This window comes from Prionailurus bengalensis, chromosome B4 (genome assembly GCF_016509475.1).
Source record: "Prionailurus bengalensis isolate Pbe53 chromosome B4, Fcat_Pben_1.1_paternal_pri, whole genome shotgun sequence".
Classification (NCBI taxonomy): domain Eukaryota; kingdom Metazoa; phylum Chordata; class Mammalia; order Carnivora; family Felidae; genus Prionailurus; species Prionailurus bengalensis.
In genome coordinates this window covers 126,051,215-126,066,759 of record NC_057358.1, presented here as the reverse complement: position 1 = coordinate 126,066,759, position 15,545 = coordinate 126,051,215, and the positions used below count along the sequence as shown (strand labels likewise).

Sequence of the window (15,545 nt, the reverse complement as noted above, 5' to 3'; positions counted from 1 at the left end):
TCCTCTCAATTTTCCTGTGGCCCTACAACTACTCTAAAAAAAGTTAGTCTACTAACAAAAAGAAGGGAGTCAGGCAAAACTAATCTATGATGACAGAAATCAAAAAGTACACTTGGGGGAGGGGTGCCTGGGTGATTCAGTCAGTTGGGCATCCTACTCTTGATTTCGGCCCAGGTCACGATCCCAGGGTCTTGGGATCAAGCCCTGAGTTGGGCATGGAGCCTGCTTGGGATTCATTCATTCTCTCCCCTTCCCCTTCTCCTTTTCTCTGTCTTAAATAAATAAATAAATAAGTAAAGGTGCTTGGGTTATAAACTCAAAAGGGTTCACAAGGGAACTTTCTAGGGTGATGGAAATGTTCTAGATCTTGTACTGAGTGGTAGTTATTTGGGTATACATAACTGTCAAAACAAATGTAACTGAATACTTGGTATCTGTACATTTTGTTGTATGTAAATCTATAATGAGGAATGAGAGAAAAATCCAAAGTAGAGTAGAAAGATCTCAGGGCAGGATGGAGAAAGTGGTGAGAAAAGAGGCTGGAGAAGTAAATAGTGACCCGACTGAGGACAGCCTTATAAACATGGTCAAGACGTTAGATTTTGCCCTAAGAGCACAGGGCAGAGATTGAAGAATTTTAACCAAGGAAGCAATATGATCATTTAAACTAATTGCTCTGGCTACAGAGCAGAGAACAGGTTGGAGTGAGACAAGCTGGCAGCCTAGGAAGTAGGACAGGAAAGTGGTTCCAGATTGGACAGTAGCAGAAATGAAGCTTCAGACTTGAATGGGTTTACTAGGCAGGAGCCGAAAGATGTGATGGTGGATTGGACACAGGGGGTCAGGAAGAGGAATTTTTATTCCTGAATCAGAAGCCTGGAACTGTGGTTCTGGTCCCTTCACAGCTGTGCGAAGTCAGACAAGATTTACAAATCCTCTAAGCTTATTCCTTCAGGTCTTTGAAAAGGCAGTCTTTTCATCTTAAGGATGAAGACTAAAATCAGACTGGCAGAGTCCAAAATCCAGATCAGCTACTTAACAGCTTTCTGACACTGGATTAATCATGTAACCTCTCTGGGCCTCCAAAGTCTTTCATTGGCAAAATGGGGTGAAAATAGTGCTTATTTCAGAAAATCAATAACACAATGCATATTAGGCTTAAACAGAGCCTGCCACATAGCAAGTGGTCAGTAGATGCTGGCTCTTACTATTAACTCTTAAAGAGTTAAAAATCCAGTATTGCCTGATGATCATCAGTGTGTTGTAGACACTCATGTATTGAATCTGATAGACTAATCATAATTAACCTCATTAATCTGTCAAATAAATATAAAGAAAAGATTACAATCCAATAGATTCACCGATCATGTCACTCTCCGGCTTAATCCCTTCAATAGCATTTCATAGCTCCTTCGGAGGTCTATGAAAAATCAAAACCTTTCATAATCAGGACCCTCGCCGACCTATTTTTCATCTCTCTTCCTCCACTTTTCTTCACTCTAATACTACCGTAGTTCCTCGAAAACATCAGGCGGTCTGACCTACTATGTCACCTACCGATATTCAAGTGTCCCGTTCCTCTACCTGAAAGCTTTCCCTTCACGATTTCTCCATTTCCCCCATTCCATGACGGTAAAGCCTCTGAGGCCCAGAGGGTTTACATGTGGTTTTCCAGAAAATAAGACTACGTCCACAGCTGAACTTCTCTAGACAGCTCACTGGAGGGCAGTTATCCCTAACTTCTGATTAACTCACGAAAGGTACGGGGCTATTCCCCAAAATACACAATTTCCTTTTTCAAAGTGTTGTGAGTAAATTTCCAGGGCGTTTAAAATACTCCTAAAGCCCAAACTTGAATTCCAAGTTAAAAGGATTACTAGCCTGGGATTCAGACGATTTGGTTTCACCACCACCGGCAAATGTGGGACCCCACGAAGGTGGCCTAAGCTCCCTGGACCTCGGTGTCACCTCTAACCCGGGAGCGTGCACTACGTCCCACTAGGTGGGAGCGAGAGCCAATCCTTCCCGGACACACACGAACCCTGAAGGGCCCCCACCCCAGCCGAAGGCCGCGAGCGCGGGGGGCTGTCCCGCTCCTCCGAGCTCTGCCCCTCCACGTGCACTCGGCGGCCCGCTCCGGAAGCGGCCCGCTCCGGAAGCGACCCGCTCCGTCGCGCTGAGCATGCGCAGAAGCCGCCGCCGCCGCCCCTCCCCCCCCCCCTCCGCCACGCGAGCTCTTCGGGCAACGCCTCCTGCGGACGCTCCCGGCCCCTTCCGCTCTCCGCGTGCCCAGCCCTCACCTCTACAGTAGAGATGGGTGCAGCCAGTTGCTCCGGCGTCAGGTTCCCAAACTCTTCCGCAAGCACGTCCATGCTGTGCTGCTCACGAAGAAGGGAGAAGCCAGCAGAGCCGCCACGCCCGCTTTCGGCTGCCCCAAGCAAACCGCAGCGCCGGGTAAGAGCGGTGCGCGAAGGCCTAAATGGTCCCCGCCGCGCAGGTTAATTGGTGGCGTGATAGAAACGTTCCGCCTGCTCCCGGCCCGAACCTGCGGTGGAACCCGGATGTGGCTGAGGCGGAGCTGGGAAACTGCGCCTCCTGGTGTCACTTGGAAGTCTCTGTCGGATAATGTTGACCAGGGGACGGATTCGGTGCCAATTATCCCATAATTCAGACCAGTGAAGCGTATTCGTTCTAATTGTTTAAACAGTTCAGAGAAAAGGGTAAACGGGTAATTTGCACAACTTGAGCCACGGCTGCAGAGATTTTTGTTTAATCCAATCCACAACTACAGGTTGTATGGTATTGGAAAATAGGAAATTTAACAAATGCTTAGTATTAAGAGGTTGGTTAAAAAAATTATGTGCGTGTGATGGGATATTATACAACCATCAAAATGACATAAAGTGAGGAGGATTTAACTCCCTGGAGAGTAGAGCATAACAGGACGGTAATTAAGGCTTTGTTATATTCTCGAAGGACTAGAGAAAAGATCAGGACGCAGAAAAATTTAGTATGAAAATATGACATTTTAAATCAGTAGGCAAAGACAAGTTATCCAATAAATGATGTCGGAATAGCTGATTAGCCATTTAGAAAAAAACATCTGGGGCGCCTGGGTGGCGCAGTCGGTTAAGCGTCCGACTTCAGCCAGGTCACGATCTCGCGGTCCGTGAGTTCGAGCCCCGCCTCGGGCTCTGGGCTGATGGCTCAGAGCCTGGAGCCTGTTTCCGATTCTGTGTCTCCCTCTCTCTCTGCCCCTCCCCCGTTCATGCTCTGTCTCTCTCTGTCCCAAAAATAAATAAACGTTGAAAAAAAAAACAAAAAAACAAAAAAAACCATCTAAGTAAATCCTCTATGGATTAAGTGTATTCATAAGGTTGAGGTTGTGAAAGCCTTCAAGGACAGCAACACAGAAATCCTAAAGGAAAATATTCATAGATTTGATAATATAATTGTAACCACAGTTTTATTATTCCATGAAAATGCAGAATTTTCTGAACATATTTTTAAAATTCACCTTGAAAAGAGCCCTTTAAAAACATCAGTTGGAAGAAGACAAAGGATTGATAGCCGTACTTTAGAATGAACTCAGATCAATAGAAAAAACTCCCATTGGAAGAGAACAAGGCAAAAGATATCAACAATTATATAATTGGTGCACAGTTTCAGTTTGGGAAGATGCAAAAATTATGGAATGGAGCAGTGGTGATGGTAGTACAACATCATGAATGTACTTAAGGACACTGAACTGCACCCTTAAAAATGGTTCTAATGCATCTGGGTGGCACAGTAAGTTAAGCATCTGTCTTGATTTTGGCTCAAGTCATGATCTTGTGGTTCCTGAATTCAAGCCCCACATCGGGCTCTGTGCTGGCAGCTGGCAGCCTGTTTGGGATTCTCTCTCTGCTCCTACCCCACTAGTTTGCTTACTCTCACCTTCTCTCTCAAAAATAAATAAATAAAACCTTTTTTTTTTTAATTTTTTTTTCAACATTTTTTATTTATTTTTGGGACAGAGAGAGACAGAGCATGAACGGGGGAGGGGCAGAGAGAGAGGGAGACACAGAAGTGGAAACAGGCTCCAGGCTCTGAGCTATCAGCCCAGAGCCCGATGCGGGGCTCGAACCCACGGACCGTGAGATCGTGACCTGGCTGAAGTCGGACGCTTAACCGACTGCACCACCCAGGCGCCCCTAAATAAAACTTTTTTAAAAATGGTTAACTTTTCTGTATATTTTGCCACAGTAAATTATGAAAATTTGTAAATACACAAATGCCATTTTCCCATCGTGACTGTATAACCCTTTCACGAGGTTAATTTCCAAATTAGCTGCTTCAAGTAAATTTCAGTGCCTGTATCTCCAAAGTATTGTGCTGAAATCTGAAAGTAGGAGAAGGGAAAGAAAAATTTTAAAGGTTAATTAAAAACCCCATTCTTGAAGATCTTATGCGTTTGCTTAAAAGGACACATATACTTTTGTATCATCCTTGTGAATTACCAGAGAGCAACCTATTTAGAATCTAGGCTGGAAGGGACTGTGAAGTGATTTTTAGATGGCAGAGATCTCAAGGTTGGCTCAGATGTGTTGGCTTACTGCTCCAAAGTCCTCTTGGCTTTTCATTCTCAAAGTGATTTTCCAATTTTAGCATGCATCTGAATCACCTTGTTAAAACAACCTCAGCTTGCATATTAGGTGGGTTTGGGCCAGGGCCTGCAAATTTGCATTTACAGTAAGTTCCCAGGTGATGCTGCTGCTGCTGCTGCTGCTGGCCCAGTGATCACCCTTTGGAAATCACTCTTTAACATAAGACATATCACTTGATACCATATCCTATGTTTATGCATCTAATTCTTTACACCAGGAGCTCCTGGAACAGAAACCATCTTGTCTGTCTTTGCACTCCCAGGTTCTAACTCACTGTTTGCCCCTGAATAAGTTTTTGTTGAATAAATTATTTGAAAGAAAATAATGTAGTGAGTGATAATAAACTTGATATTGTATTTCACATTAAAAAAAAAAAAAACCTTGATTTGTTTGTTTGTTTCTCTTGAAAAGAGGTGAATCAGGTAGCAGTGAACCAGAGTCCGCACTGGCAACAGTTAGCTGACGCTGAGTGGTGTTGGGGCGCTTAGACCACAGCTGCTACAATCCTTGCAATCCTTCCCTTATTACCCCTGCCTCCCCTCTGTCACCCCTACCAGGTATCAGCACTTGCCCCCAGGTCAACCCGTTGACTTCTGATTCCCTAGGGAACTGAATTTTAAAAACCAAAAAGCCAGGAACAGTCTCCTGACTCTTCTGTTTTCTGCTGTCACATTCTTTTCCTGAGATATTAGTACAAAAAGATTCGTGGTTTGAATAGAAGGCTGGGCATTCGGGGAAGGGAAATCGCAGAAAGAAAAATGGCTGACATCTTGGAATATTGTACCATCAATTAAGTATATAGTGTTGCGGTAGCCAGATGAGAAGGTGACTGATGCGGTGGAGAAGTGGGTAAGGAAAAAGGGGCATTAGTTAAAGGACAGCAAAAGAAAGGGGGAAGCAGAGGTGTCCAAGCTGGGCTTCCATTTACTGACTGAGCATTTACTCTTTGCTAGGCATTGGAATAACCACTTCGTGTGCATTCTCTGATTTAATGATCAACCGCAGGGAGGTAAGTATGATTATCTCCACTTGACAGGCGAAGAGACTAAGGTTCACAGGGATTAAGAAATTCGCCAAGCAGAGCTAGAATTTAAATCCATAATTATCTGACATGCTTTCAATTGCTCTATCATAATAGCACCCTGGATGGATGGAGTGGCAGAAGATATTTCAAGCAGAGAAAAACAGCATGACCAATGGCTTGAGGACTTTACATAGGACCACATTCTGGCAATTGAGTGTGATCTCCATAGGGCTTGTCTATAAGGAAGTGTCTGTAGGTGACACTAGAAAGATCCATTGGGACTGGGCCATTGTTAGCCCTTATGCCATGTTAAAGAAATAAGACCTTATTCTGAGAGGCTTCAACATGAAGACACTGTAAACAAAAAAGGATTATCCTGTCTTCAAAACCTTGATGCATCCAGACTGGGAGAAAACATGTGTGATCCTGGTTTCCAAACTTGAGTAAATTCACAATAGAACTAGAAAAGGCTAGAACAATGTTGGAGAAAGAATATGGGCTCTTCAGTCTGAAAAGGCAAGGGCAAAGAGGGCTTCTGTGAAGCCTATCATTTCATAAACAGCAAGGTGAGGGTGAACACGGGCCGAAACCTCTACTGTAATCAGAAAAAACAGCTTACGTTTTGAGCAACGGTGGATGGTCTGAAGCCTTTTGCTGCCTGACATGCCCACAGAGCCCTTCTCTGAAACAGCCTTGCATTGTGTCATGGGACCCAACCATGCTGTAAGAACTGATTGGGTCAGGAACCTGCCAAAGACAGCCATGTAGGGGAGCTGAAGTGGCCCCTACCCAGTGCAGGAGAGTAGGGAAGAGGAGTGTCTGTACTGACTAATGGCAATTAGACCCAATCACTTCTCTCCTGGGACGTTATTAATTAAGAGGTACCAAAAGGGAGGGCGGCGGCATAAAGAAGTAGTGAAGTAAAACACCAAGGAAGCATTTGGTAGCATCACAACAGTGAGAAATACTTTTGATCGGATGACCTAGAGAAACCAATATAGCAAAAGGTTTTAGCGCACACATTCCAGGGTTAGACTCTTTGGTGGGTTTAAAGACACCCACCAGCTCTGTAACCTTGGACAACTTCTGTAGCTAATCTGAGCTTCATTTGCATCTATAGAAATAAAGATAAAGCCTGCCCTACAGGGTGTTGTGCAGTTATAGGAGATCATGTGTATGAAGCGCTTAGGGTATTCCTTGCCATATGGTAAGTGCTCAGTGGCTATTATTATTTTACTTGAAAGAAAAAAGAATTAAGGGCACCTGGGTGGTTCAGTCATTTGAGTGTCCAACTCTTGATTTCAGCTCAGGTCATGATCTCAGGGTCATGGGATTCTCCCTCTTTCTCTCTTTCTCTCTCTTCCCACCCACACTCTGTAAATAATAAAAAATAAAGAATTATATTCAGATCCTCCATCAAGCCTGCAAGTGCAGCTGGTGAGACAGATTCCTGTGTTTTCTTTCTTCTTTTTAAAGCTTTGCAATAAATCCCTCGGTTCCTTCCCTTGAAATCTGAAAGATGCATAAACTTAGAAATGAACAAGATAAAGCTTCACCCCAAAAATAGAGAACAAGAAGACACAAGTCAGTAATAACAAACGTACTTTCTAAAAGGTTAGATTAAATCATGGAGGATAAAGTCATTAGTGATTACCAAGTAAAATAAGAACATGTTGGGTTTGTCACTTTCCTTTGCAGTTGACACTAAGGACAATGACTGCAGCCTTCTACATACCCTTGAGTTTCTCTGCCAATGACAATCTTGGGCTTAATGAACCATGGTTCTGATGAGGTATGACAATTTCTGCTCTTGTGTACTTAAGTACCTGACCATCACATCTCACAATACTAAAACCTCCTGAAGCTTGAAAGAGATTTAGGACTAATAAATTACAGTTATTTTAATGTATTCTGACTACATTATCCTTCAGAGTTTGCAGATGATTTTGAATACATTATCTCATTTGATTCTCACAACATCTCTTGTGAGGTAGGGTAGGAAACAGAGGCTCAAGGAGATTTAAAAAACTGGCTTGAGTTCATAGAGCTATTAAGTAGACGAAATGAATTCAAACTCCAGTCTTGTGATTCTCAGTCCCATGCTACTTTTACTAAGCCATGAGTAGAAAATTTTGGAACTTAACATCCCCAGAGGTGGAACAGGTTGAACTTTAGTCTCGAGAAGGGTTTGAGTTAGAAATAAAAATATGTTGCACAAAGGTGGCGCACTCCACACCCATGGCATACTTTGCCAACCAGGCACAGAACTCTTTACTGCTCACCATGGATCTGGCTTCAAAATCCTCTCAACATGGCGCTCTGGAGAACTACTATTAAAAGATGAGAACGGGCACATGGTTTTAAACCTATTTTCATGAAAAGAAGATTCATGGGGCTTATTTAAGAAAGCTGGAGGGACCAGAGGTAGAGATTGCTAATGCTTACCAACATATCAGCCTCTTCTTCCTTGACCCATAATCTTGCCTCCCTTGCAGTTAGATGAGTCCGCATGATAGAGTTGTGGCCAATGAACCATGAATAAACCTTTTCTTTCCTTATCTTCTGAGGGAATGGAGACTTTGAAGAGCTAGGGGACAGCAGTCACAGGACGGTTGGAAGTTGGGCTTCTTCTACTACTGAATGGAGTAGCACCTCCCCCAGCCCACCACCCTACCCCTGCTTTGAACTATAATTTGAGAAATGTGGGTATATGAGGCCACTGAGATCTGGGAGCTATTTGTTTGGCAGTTCATCTAAACACACACCCCAATAATGGTTGACTTCACATGCCGCTGCCCTTCCTTGAATCATCTTTTAGCATTATTCTCACAGGCAGTGTGGGATTGGGTGGGTGGTCACACACATTTCTCACATCCAAATTTTAAAGCCCTCACAAATGTATATTTTATGGATTTTTTTTCTCTTTCTGCTCCTCAACAACTCTTTTCCATTTGGAAGCAATCTCTAGTTGGGTGACCTTGATGGGACCATGGGAGTCCAAGGGTCAGCTACTCACTCCTTCCATCTCCTGCAAATCAGAGCCTGGGAACTTGGCGTAGATTCTTCTAACAGCTTGTTCATACCTGGGACTTTGAATCTTGAACAAATTAGGCAAAGAAGCAAGGACAGTAGAGAAATAAATCTCTGAAGCCATAGGACTGCATCCAGCTTGGCTAGAGTCCTGCAGCTTGCATTGCCTTGGTTCCTACCCATTTTCCAAGCCTGACTCCCCAGATTAGGACGATTCCATGAGGTCCTTAATACCTATGCAGTAAGCTCCCTTTCTGCTTCAGCAGGCCTGGGTCCATTTCCATTGCTTATACCATGTGTTCACGTGCGAGTGCATATATGTATTCACACTCCACACAGAGGAATATTCCCGCACCAACAGCAAGTGTTCTTTGCCAGGGTAATCTTCCCAAAACATAATTTCCAAATACATAATTTCTAAAACACAACCCTCTCTTATTTCAAAAGATTCTGATTCTTTATCTATTTCAGGACAAACCCCCAAAATTTTAGCATAACATCCCAGAACCTTTTTACCTCTCTTGTTTCACCTCTCCTCACCTCCACTCTTCTACCATATGCTAGTCATTGGCTTGCCATTTCTCCACCCCACTATATTCACCATGCACTTGACTTATTGTGCCTTCCCCTTTCTTAGCCTCCTGGCCATTCCTGACCCATCCTGTTGTAGCTCAAGAATGATCTCCATGGAATAGAATGGGATGGTATTTACCCTAGCACTGTATGTACTTGTTTTCGTCTTTATGATACTTTGTTCACGAGTCTGTCCTTCTTCCTAGATTATAAGCTTCTTGAGGACGGTGTCTATCTAGTCATCTGTGTATCACACAACACTTAGGATACTTCTGGTCATACAGTATATGCTCAGTATGTATTTCCTGACTGACTGAGTGAACATGACCTGATCTCTGTAAGGTTCTGACAATCACCAGAACAATCATTCTAGAAGAACCACAATAAAGACTGTGCAATATTCCAGCCCTGAGCTACCCAAAGGTGGTTTAGAAAACAGGGGCGCCTGGGTGGCGCAGTTGGTTGAGCGTCCGACTTCAGCCAGGTCATGATCTCGCGGTCCGTGAGTTCGAGCCCCGCGTCAGGCTCTGGGCTGATGGCTCGGAGCCTGGAGCCTGTTTCCGATTCTGTGTCTCCCTCTCTCTCTGCCCCTCCCCCGTTCATGCTCTGTCTCTCTCTGTCCCAAAAATAAATAAACGTTGAAAAAAAAATTAAAAAAAAAAAAAAAAAAGGGGCGCCTGGGTGGCGCAGTCGGTTAAGTATCAGACTTCAACTCAGGTCATGATCTCACAGTTTGTGAGTTTGAACTGTGTGTCAGGTTCTCTGCTGTCAGCACAGTGCCCACTTCAGATCCTCTGTCCCCTCGCTCTCTGCCCCTCCCCCACTCATTCTCTCTCGCTCACCGTCGCTCTCTCAAAAAATAAAAAAAAATACAAAAAACAAAGAGACACTGGCTATCTTCAAATAATTTTTAATGTTTTAAAATTTAACTAGTGCACACAATACATGTTTTAGCAGAAGAATGAAAATGTGTATATGGTGTTTAATAAAATTGACATTACAAAACAAGACCATGTTAAGAAAACCTCAAAAGTAGAAGTAAACATTTAAGTAAAACAAAAAAAACAACACAACATGCTAAGGGATATGCTTTTAAAAATCCTAACAAATGTAGTTGCCTAAATCCAGACTTGAGACATTGAGATTTACCTTGGGACTTAAAAAAAGAAAGAAAGAAGAAAAAAAAAACAGCAGCAGAATGCCCTTTATTTTAAATGCATTTTTAAAAATGTCTGCACATTGTTTTCCCGCTGGCAATTGCAGTATAATCAAGTATACAAGAATACCAGCTGGGTTCCAATCTGATAATAAAAAAGTACACCACTCAGTCTTCCTGTTAAGTATGTGGTTTACCTCGGAAAGCAACAAAAAGTCCCACTACACATTACTTTTCCACGTCAGAACCCTCTGCCACCCACGCTCCAAAGTGAACACAATTGAAAACTACCTTGACTTAAGAGAAAATGAAAAAAAAATTTGTTTTCAGCACCTTATGGTTTCTAAGCACAGGAAAACATGGGCAGAAGGGAAATACAGGAAGACGACGGGGGAAATGGGTAAGACCAGTGATGCGCTCTTCAGGAAAATTCTACTCATAACAGCTGCTTAGATGGGTAGAATGGCAGATGTATATATTGGTCATTGTGAGAAAAAAAAAAAAAAGACTTTCAAAATTTCCTCAAGTTTTGGCAGATCCCTCCAACATGTAAAGATTGGAGATAATTTATTCACACAATCATGTCCTAGAACTTTACCAAATGATTAAGTAACAGCATAATGGTGGAGGTCAGAGTGAGGAAAAGGAGGTAAGGTAAAAAAGAGTACTCCCTCCTTTTGACCTCCTACCCACTCTTCCCTACCAGACTACTAAGATTCAGTGGGTCCTTAGAAAACAAAATAATCCAAAGGTGTTTTATGGGAATAAAGTACTTTCTAGATGGAGTCTGCCCAGACTGTAGTGCTTCCCTTAACATTTTAGGAGAAGTATGTAATTCTCGGACAAGCAGATTTCTCCAAAACCCCAATGACAACCAGTGACAGCTTGGCAAAGTTTTGACTTAATGCTCAAGAATGTCAAATGATAGTGATGCTTAGAAGAGCATCTTGGTCATAGCGGGGTAAGAATCTAATCAGCACAGGAGGCATTTGCTAACAAGTTATATGGCTAAAAAAATCCAAACTTCAACTATTTCGTTTTCGCATGTGAACTTCACTGACAATGGGGGATCTCCTGGGGATCTCGTTTACTGTTAACTTCCCTTCTTATTCTAAATAAACCAATTCAAACCACTCCTGCCTTACATAAAAATATTAACATCTTATATAAACCTTACCAATGGCCTGAGAAATGCAAGGACATTCACTAATATATTTGTGCAAAACTTGTTTCTCTCAGAGAGCAGGGTAAGTTACAGGCAGAAACCAACCTCTAGAATAAAATTTTAGAAGGGATTTTTTAAAATATATTTTCACTAAATGAACAATAGAGGTTTTACCTAAAATGTGTACATAGCTTTAAAATGTCTTTAATAAATTTAAATTCTAGACAAATACTGGCAATTGGTAATATAAAATGTGATTTGGTACATTTCTGGGCTTTATAAACTTACTATGTAAGTTTTTGTTACACGTTAATAAAATTTAATCGTACATTTCAAATACAATTATGCTTATGTCACATCATTTATTCAGAACATCAGTCCCCTTGGTTATTCTCATGACTTGCAACCCTTTTAAGAAGTTGTAACAAAATTAAAAATCATTAGATTTGATAGTGACAAGTGAGGAAATACAACTCCTTAAAGGTTGAATGAACAAGCCACATATAAATGCTTACGAAAACATTTACAAGTATTATATAGGTAATATAATTAATTATAAATTGCTTTCTGTCCATTAAAAACATCTCTTTTGAACTTGAAAATGATGCATGAATAGGGTCTCTATGATGTGCATGTCTTCTGCAATGCTAATATTACTGGATTACACAAATTCAGGATAACGCTGCACCACAAGCAGGACTGAGGATGTGCCACATCTGTAATGCCACTGGTGGAAACAGACTGGGTACCAAAGTGCTAGATTTCCAACCTCGCATCCAATGTCAGTTCCTCTTTAGTTAGCAGATGAAGCATCAGCCTTTCCCATGGCTTCCTCACCGAAGAGCAGCTTTCGAAGTATATTTGCATAAAATGGTCCATACACTTGCTTGTTGAGATTCACGATGTTTGCATATTGAGAGCCTAGCACTTCTAGCTCCTGCTGAATAATAGCAAGGCCTCCTGGCACGGGAGGCATGCATTTTTGAGGACTTGGAAGACAAAGTAGGCTTTTCATGTATAGTTGGATTCGTTTATCTGGAGAAAAATAAAATATCTTTATCTGACCCTTTATTAAAGAATATGAGTTTTTAAAAGGAAATGAGAATAGTGATTATGGTAGGTAGATTGCAATTAATATTCCCAATTCTTTGCCCTCCCTGTATCCATGCCCTTTACAAGTTGGTTTTGCAGCTCTTCCATGGAAGGCTGGAGACCGTTTCCCCATGTCTTGAACTGAGGAGGCCTTATAGATTGTTCTGGCTGATAGACAATGCGGTAGAAGTGTTGGTATGCTAGTTCCAGGCAGAGGCTCCAAGAGCCACGGTCCACATCTGTTCTCTCCACCCACCACTGCACGTGAACAAGCCAGGGCTGCATGAGAGACCACATCGAAGGAAGCCCAGCTGTTCCATCCGAGGCCATCCTAGACCAACCTACAGCCAACAACCTGTCACACTTGAGAGAGTCCAGCCAAGACCAGCAGAGCAACCTAGCCAAGCCATAGCTGTCTGAATACGCCTGTGCAAGCCCCCAAGACCAGAATGAACTACTCAGTTGTCCCACAGACCTGTGAGCAACACTAACTATTTGTGTTGTTTTAAAATACAGAGTTTGAAGTGGCTTGTTACACAGCAATGGCTAACTGACAAAAAAAATGCAGGACACTTTTAGAGCAAGACGGGGCCTCTTATACAAAAACTCAATACCTAATGTCCATAATTTTAGTTATGTACACAACAGCTAAGTTTGTAAACTAGCTCTGCCAGCTTGGCCCCACACAGTGTTTTTTTAAAAACAGAAACCATTTAAAATCAGGGGATTTCACATAGAAATCCAAACTTCTGGTTCCTCTAGAAAGATCTAGAAGTCAGGCAAACTTGGGCACCCAAAATACCACATGCCAAGGGGAACCACACTTCCAGGATTTCCCAGAACAGTCAAAGTTTACACCTGTTGTCCTGGCATAATTAACAAGAGTGCTCTAAAAAGCGTCCTGGTTCGGACAATAAATTATACGGTTACCCCACCTATGACCAACCATCTAGAGGCACCGAGGAGTGGCTGCCCCAACTGGCACTCCAGTTGGCCATCTTCTCTGTCCTCCTAATCCACTGCTTCGATGCATCTGCGTGTGAGGTGACTTTACAAAAGGATGCGAATGCATAAATAAATTGGGCTGCAACAGTATCAGGCAAATAATACCAGACCAACCAGATCCGCCACAGGCCACGCTGCCCCGAGGACTTTCCTTGGCCGTGGAAGCAGAAACTTCACAAAGGAAAGTTTGCTAAGGAGAACACAGTCCATCGAATATGGACAATGATGACATGAATGAAATTCTTATCTCCAAACACTTCTCCCAAAAGTCACATACTGCAACCGGATCTGACCTAGAACTCTAAGTCCCAATGTCCCATGTCCTTGTCTTAGCCAGAACTGTTTTCTCTTACTAGACTGCTCTTCCCTCTCTCCTCATCTCTGCCCAAAGGCCAAAGCATCCTTCAACGCCAAGCCTAAAGTTACCTCCTTTCCATGGCTTTCCCTAACATCTGTCAGATAATCATGCTATATTACTGTTACTTGGGAACGTGTGTCTCTCTCCCTTCTTAGATGGGGAGCTCTCTGAGGGTGAGGGATCTTTATATCCCTGGTCTGGCATGTGGCAGGCACATCACAGATGCTGCCTGAGTCGAGGTGAGAATGAAATGAAAAATCTCCGTAAAGGTGAATACACCCAACTGAAAACGACAGAGTCAGGGAGGACCGGGGTGGGCAAAGGCAATCAAAGAGGACTCGGCCTGACCTGTAATTTGTCAACAAGAAGAAACCATTCGTGTATCACTTGCATAATTGAAAATTACTTTAAAAAAACGGAGATGGCTCCAAGCATGCAAATAGTCTCCATGGCAGGTAATCTATAAATAATTTTTATCTGGTTTCCATACGCATTTGAAACAAAGCTGGCTTGAAAGAAAACTTTTTTAATTATCTTTATAAAAGGCTAAGAACACATTGGGAGCTGTATGCCATTGTAAATAAAGAGCGCATCACTCAAGAACAAAAGAGGGCAGACTATGGATATTGGGAACAGGGGAGGAAATCCATGGGTGACTGGTCCTTCTTATGTGCCCAGGATTCCTCTGAGTGCTTAATTTACTCCAGCTCTTCTGCAAGCAGAAAATTAAGGGTCAGTTGGGTAATAAATTTCCCGTTAGACCTAACTCTTAGAAGCCCAGGTCTGTTTTCAACACAGATAGAGTCCGAACACCTTCCTGAAAGATTGCTGAAAGAGTAAGATTCTTTCAAAATTGTTATTATGCTGAGAAGTGGCTCTGTCTCCTCTATGGACGAGTCAGTTTTGAGGCCAAGACGAAAATGACAGAAGCATCTGTCCACTTAGGAGCAGCCAAACCAAGTCCCTGCCAAAGGTGTGCCCTTGGCTTCCAGGATTGAAGGAGAGACCTTGACGTGAGTCAGCTGAGTTGCTAGGCGATGCTACTTTGAGGTTAAAAAATGCTTTCATTTTTTATGAAAAATGCAAAAGAGCACTTGCAAAAGAGCAGGAAAGTTGGACTGGGGATAGCTGAGTGAAAAAACAAAAAGGTGCTTTACTGGATATTAAGAGGCCACCGTGGGGTGGGGCCATCCAGCTGGGGCATCCCAGCTTCCCTCTCCCTTCTGAAACTACAAGTACTTCCCTTATCCAAAGCAAGGGCACAGAGGACACCTGGATGCTTTGGCCATCATGCCAACCAGTAGCAGGGCTCCAGTTCTGACTGGAGTGCCCTCCAGGAGTAGTTAAGAATATGAGCTCCAGAGTAAGACTGGCTCAGGGAGAGTCCCTGGTCTGCAACCAGCTGGTTACATGAGAGACATTCACCCAGTCTCAGTCCCCAGTGCCCTCACCCCTTCCACAAAACAGTTGGATCCTTGAACATGGGGATGAAAGGC

At 42.9% G+C, this 15,545-nt stretch overlaps 2 protein-coding genes and 1 long non-coding RNA gene across 3 annotated transcripts in view; 1 reads left to right on the top strand and 2 right to left on the bottom strand.

Moving 5' to 3' along the window:
* The window catches only part of POLR3B (RNA polymerase III subunit B), a 104,101-nt gene extending 101,511 nt beyond the window's left edge, over positions 1–2,590 (bottom strand). The window contains exon 1 of the mRNA XM_043562413.1: positions 2,301–2,590. Within this exon, the coding sequence (XP_043418348.1) occupies positions 2,301–2,372 (72 nt within the window). The 5' untranslated portion in view covers positions 2,373–2,590. The remainder of the gene's footprint in view (positions 1–2,300) is intronic.
* LOC122472654 lies at positions 2,342–7,117 on the top strand. The gene is made up of 2 exons (XR_006294492.1): positions 2,342–2,454; positions 5,600–7,117. It is a non-coding gene; the product is annotated as an uncharacterized LOC122472654 (long non-coding RNA).
* Positions 7,118–10,167: 3,050 nt separating this feature from the next.
* The window catches only part of TCP11L2 (t-complex 11 like 2), a 41,462-nt gene continuing 36,084 nt past the window's right edge, over positions 10,168–15,545 (bottom strand). The window contains exon 10 of the mRNA XM_043562412.1: positions 10,168–12,629. Within this exon, the coding sequence (XP_043418347.1) occupies positions 12,388–12,629 (242 nt within the window). The 3' untranslated portion in view covers positions 10,168–12,387. The remainder of the gene's footprint in view (positions 12,630–15,545) is intronic.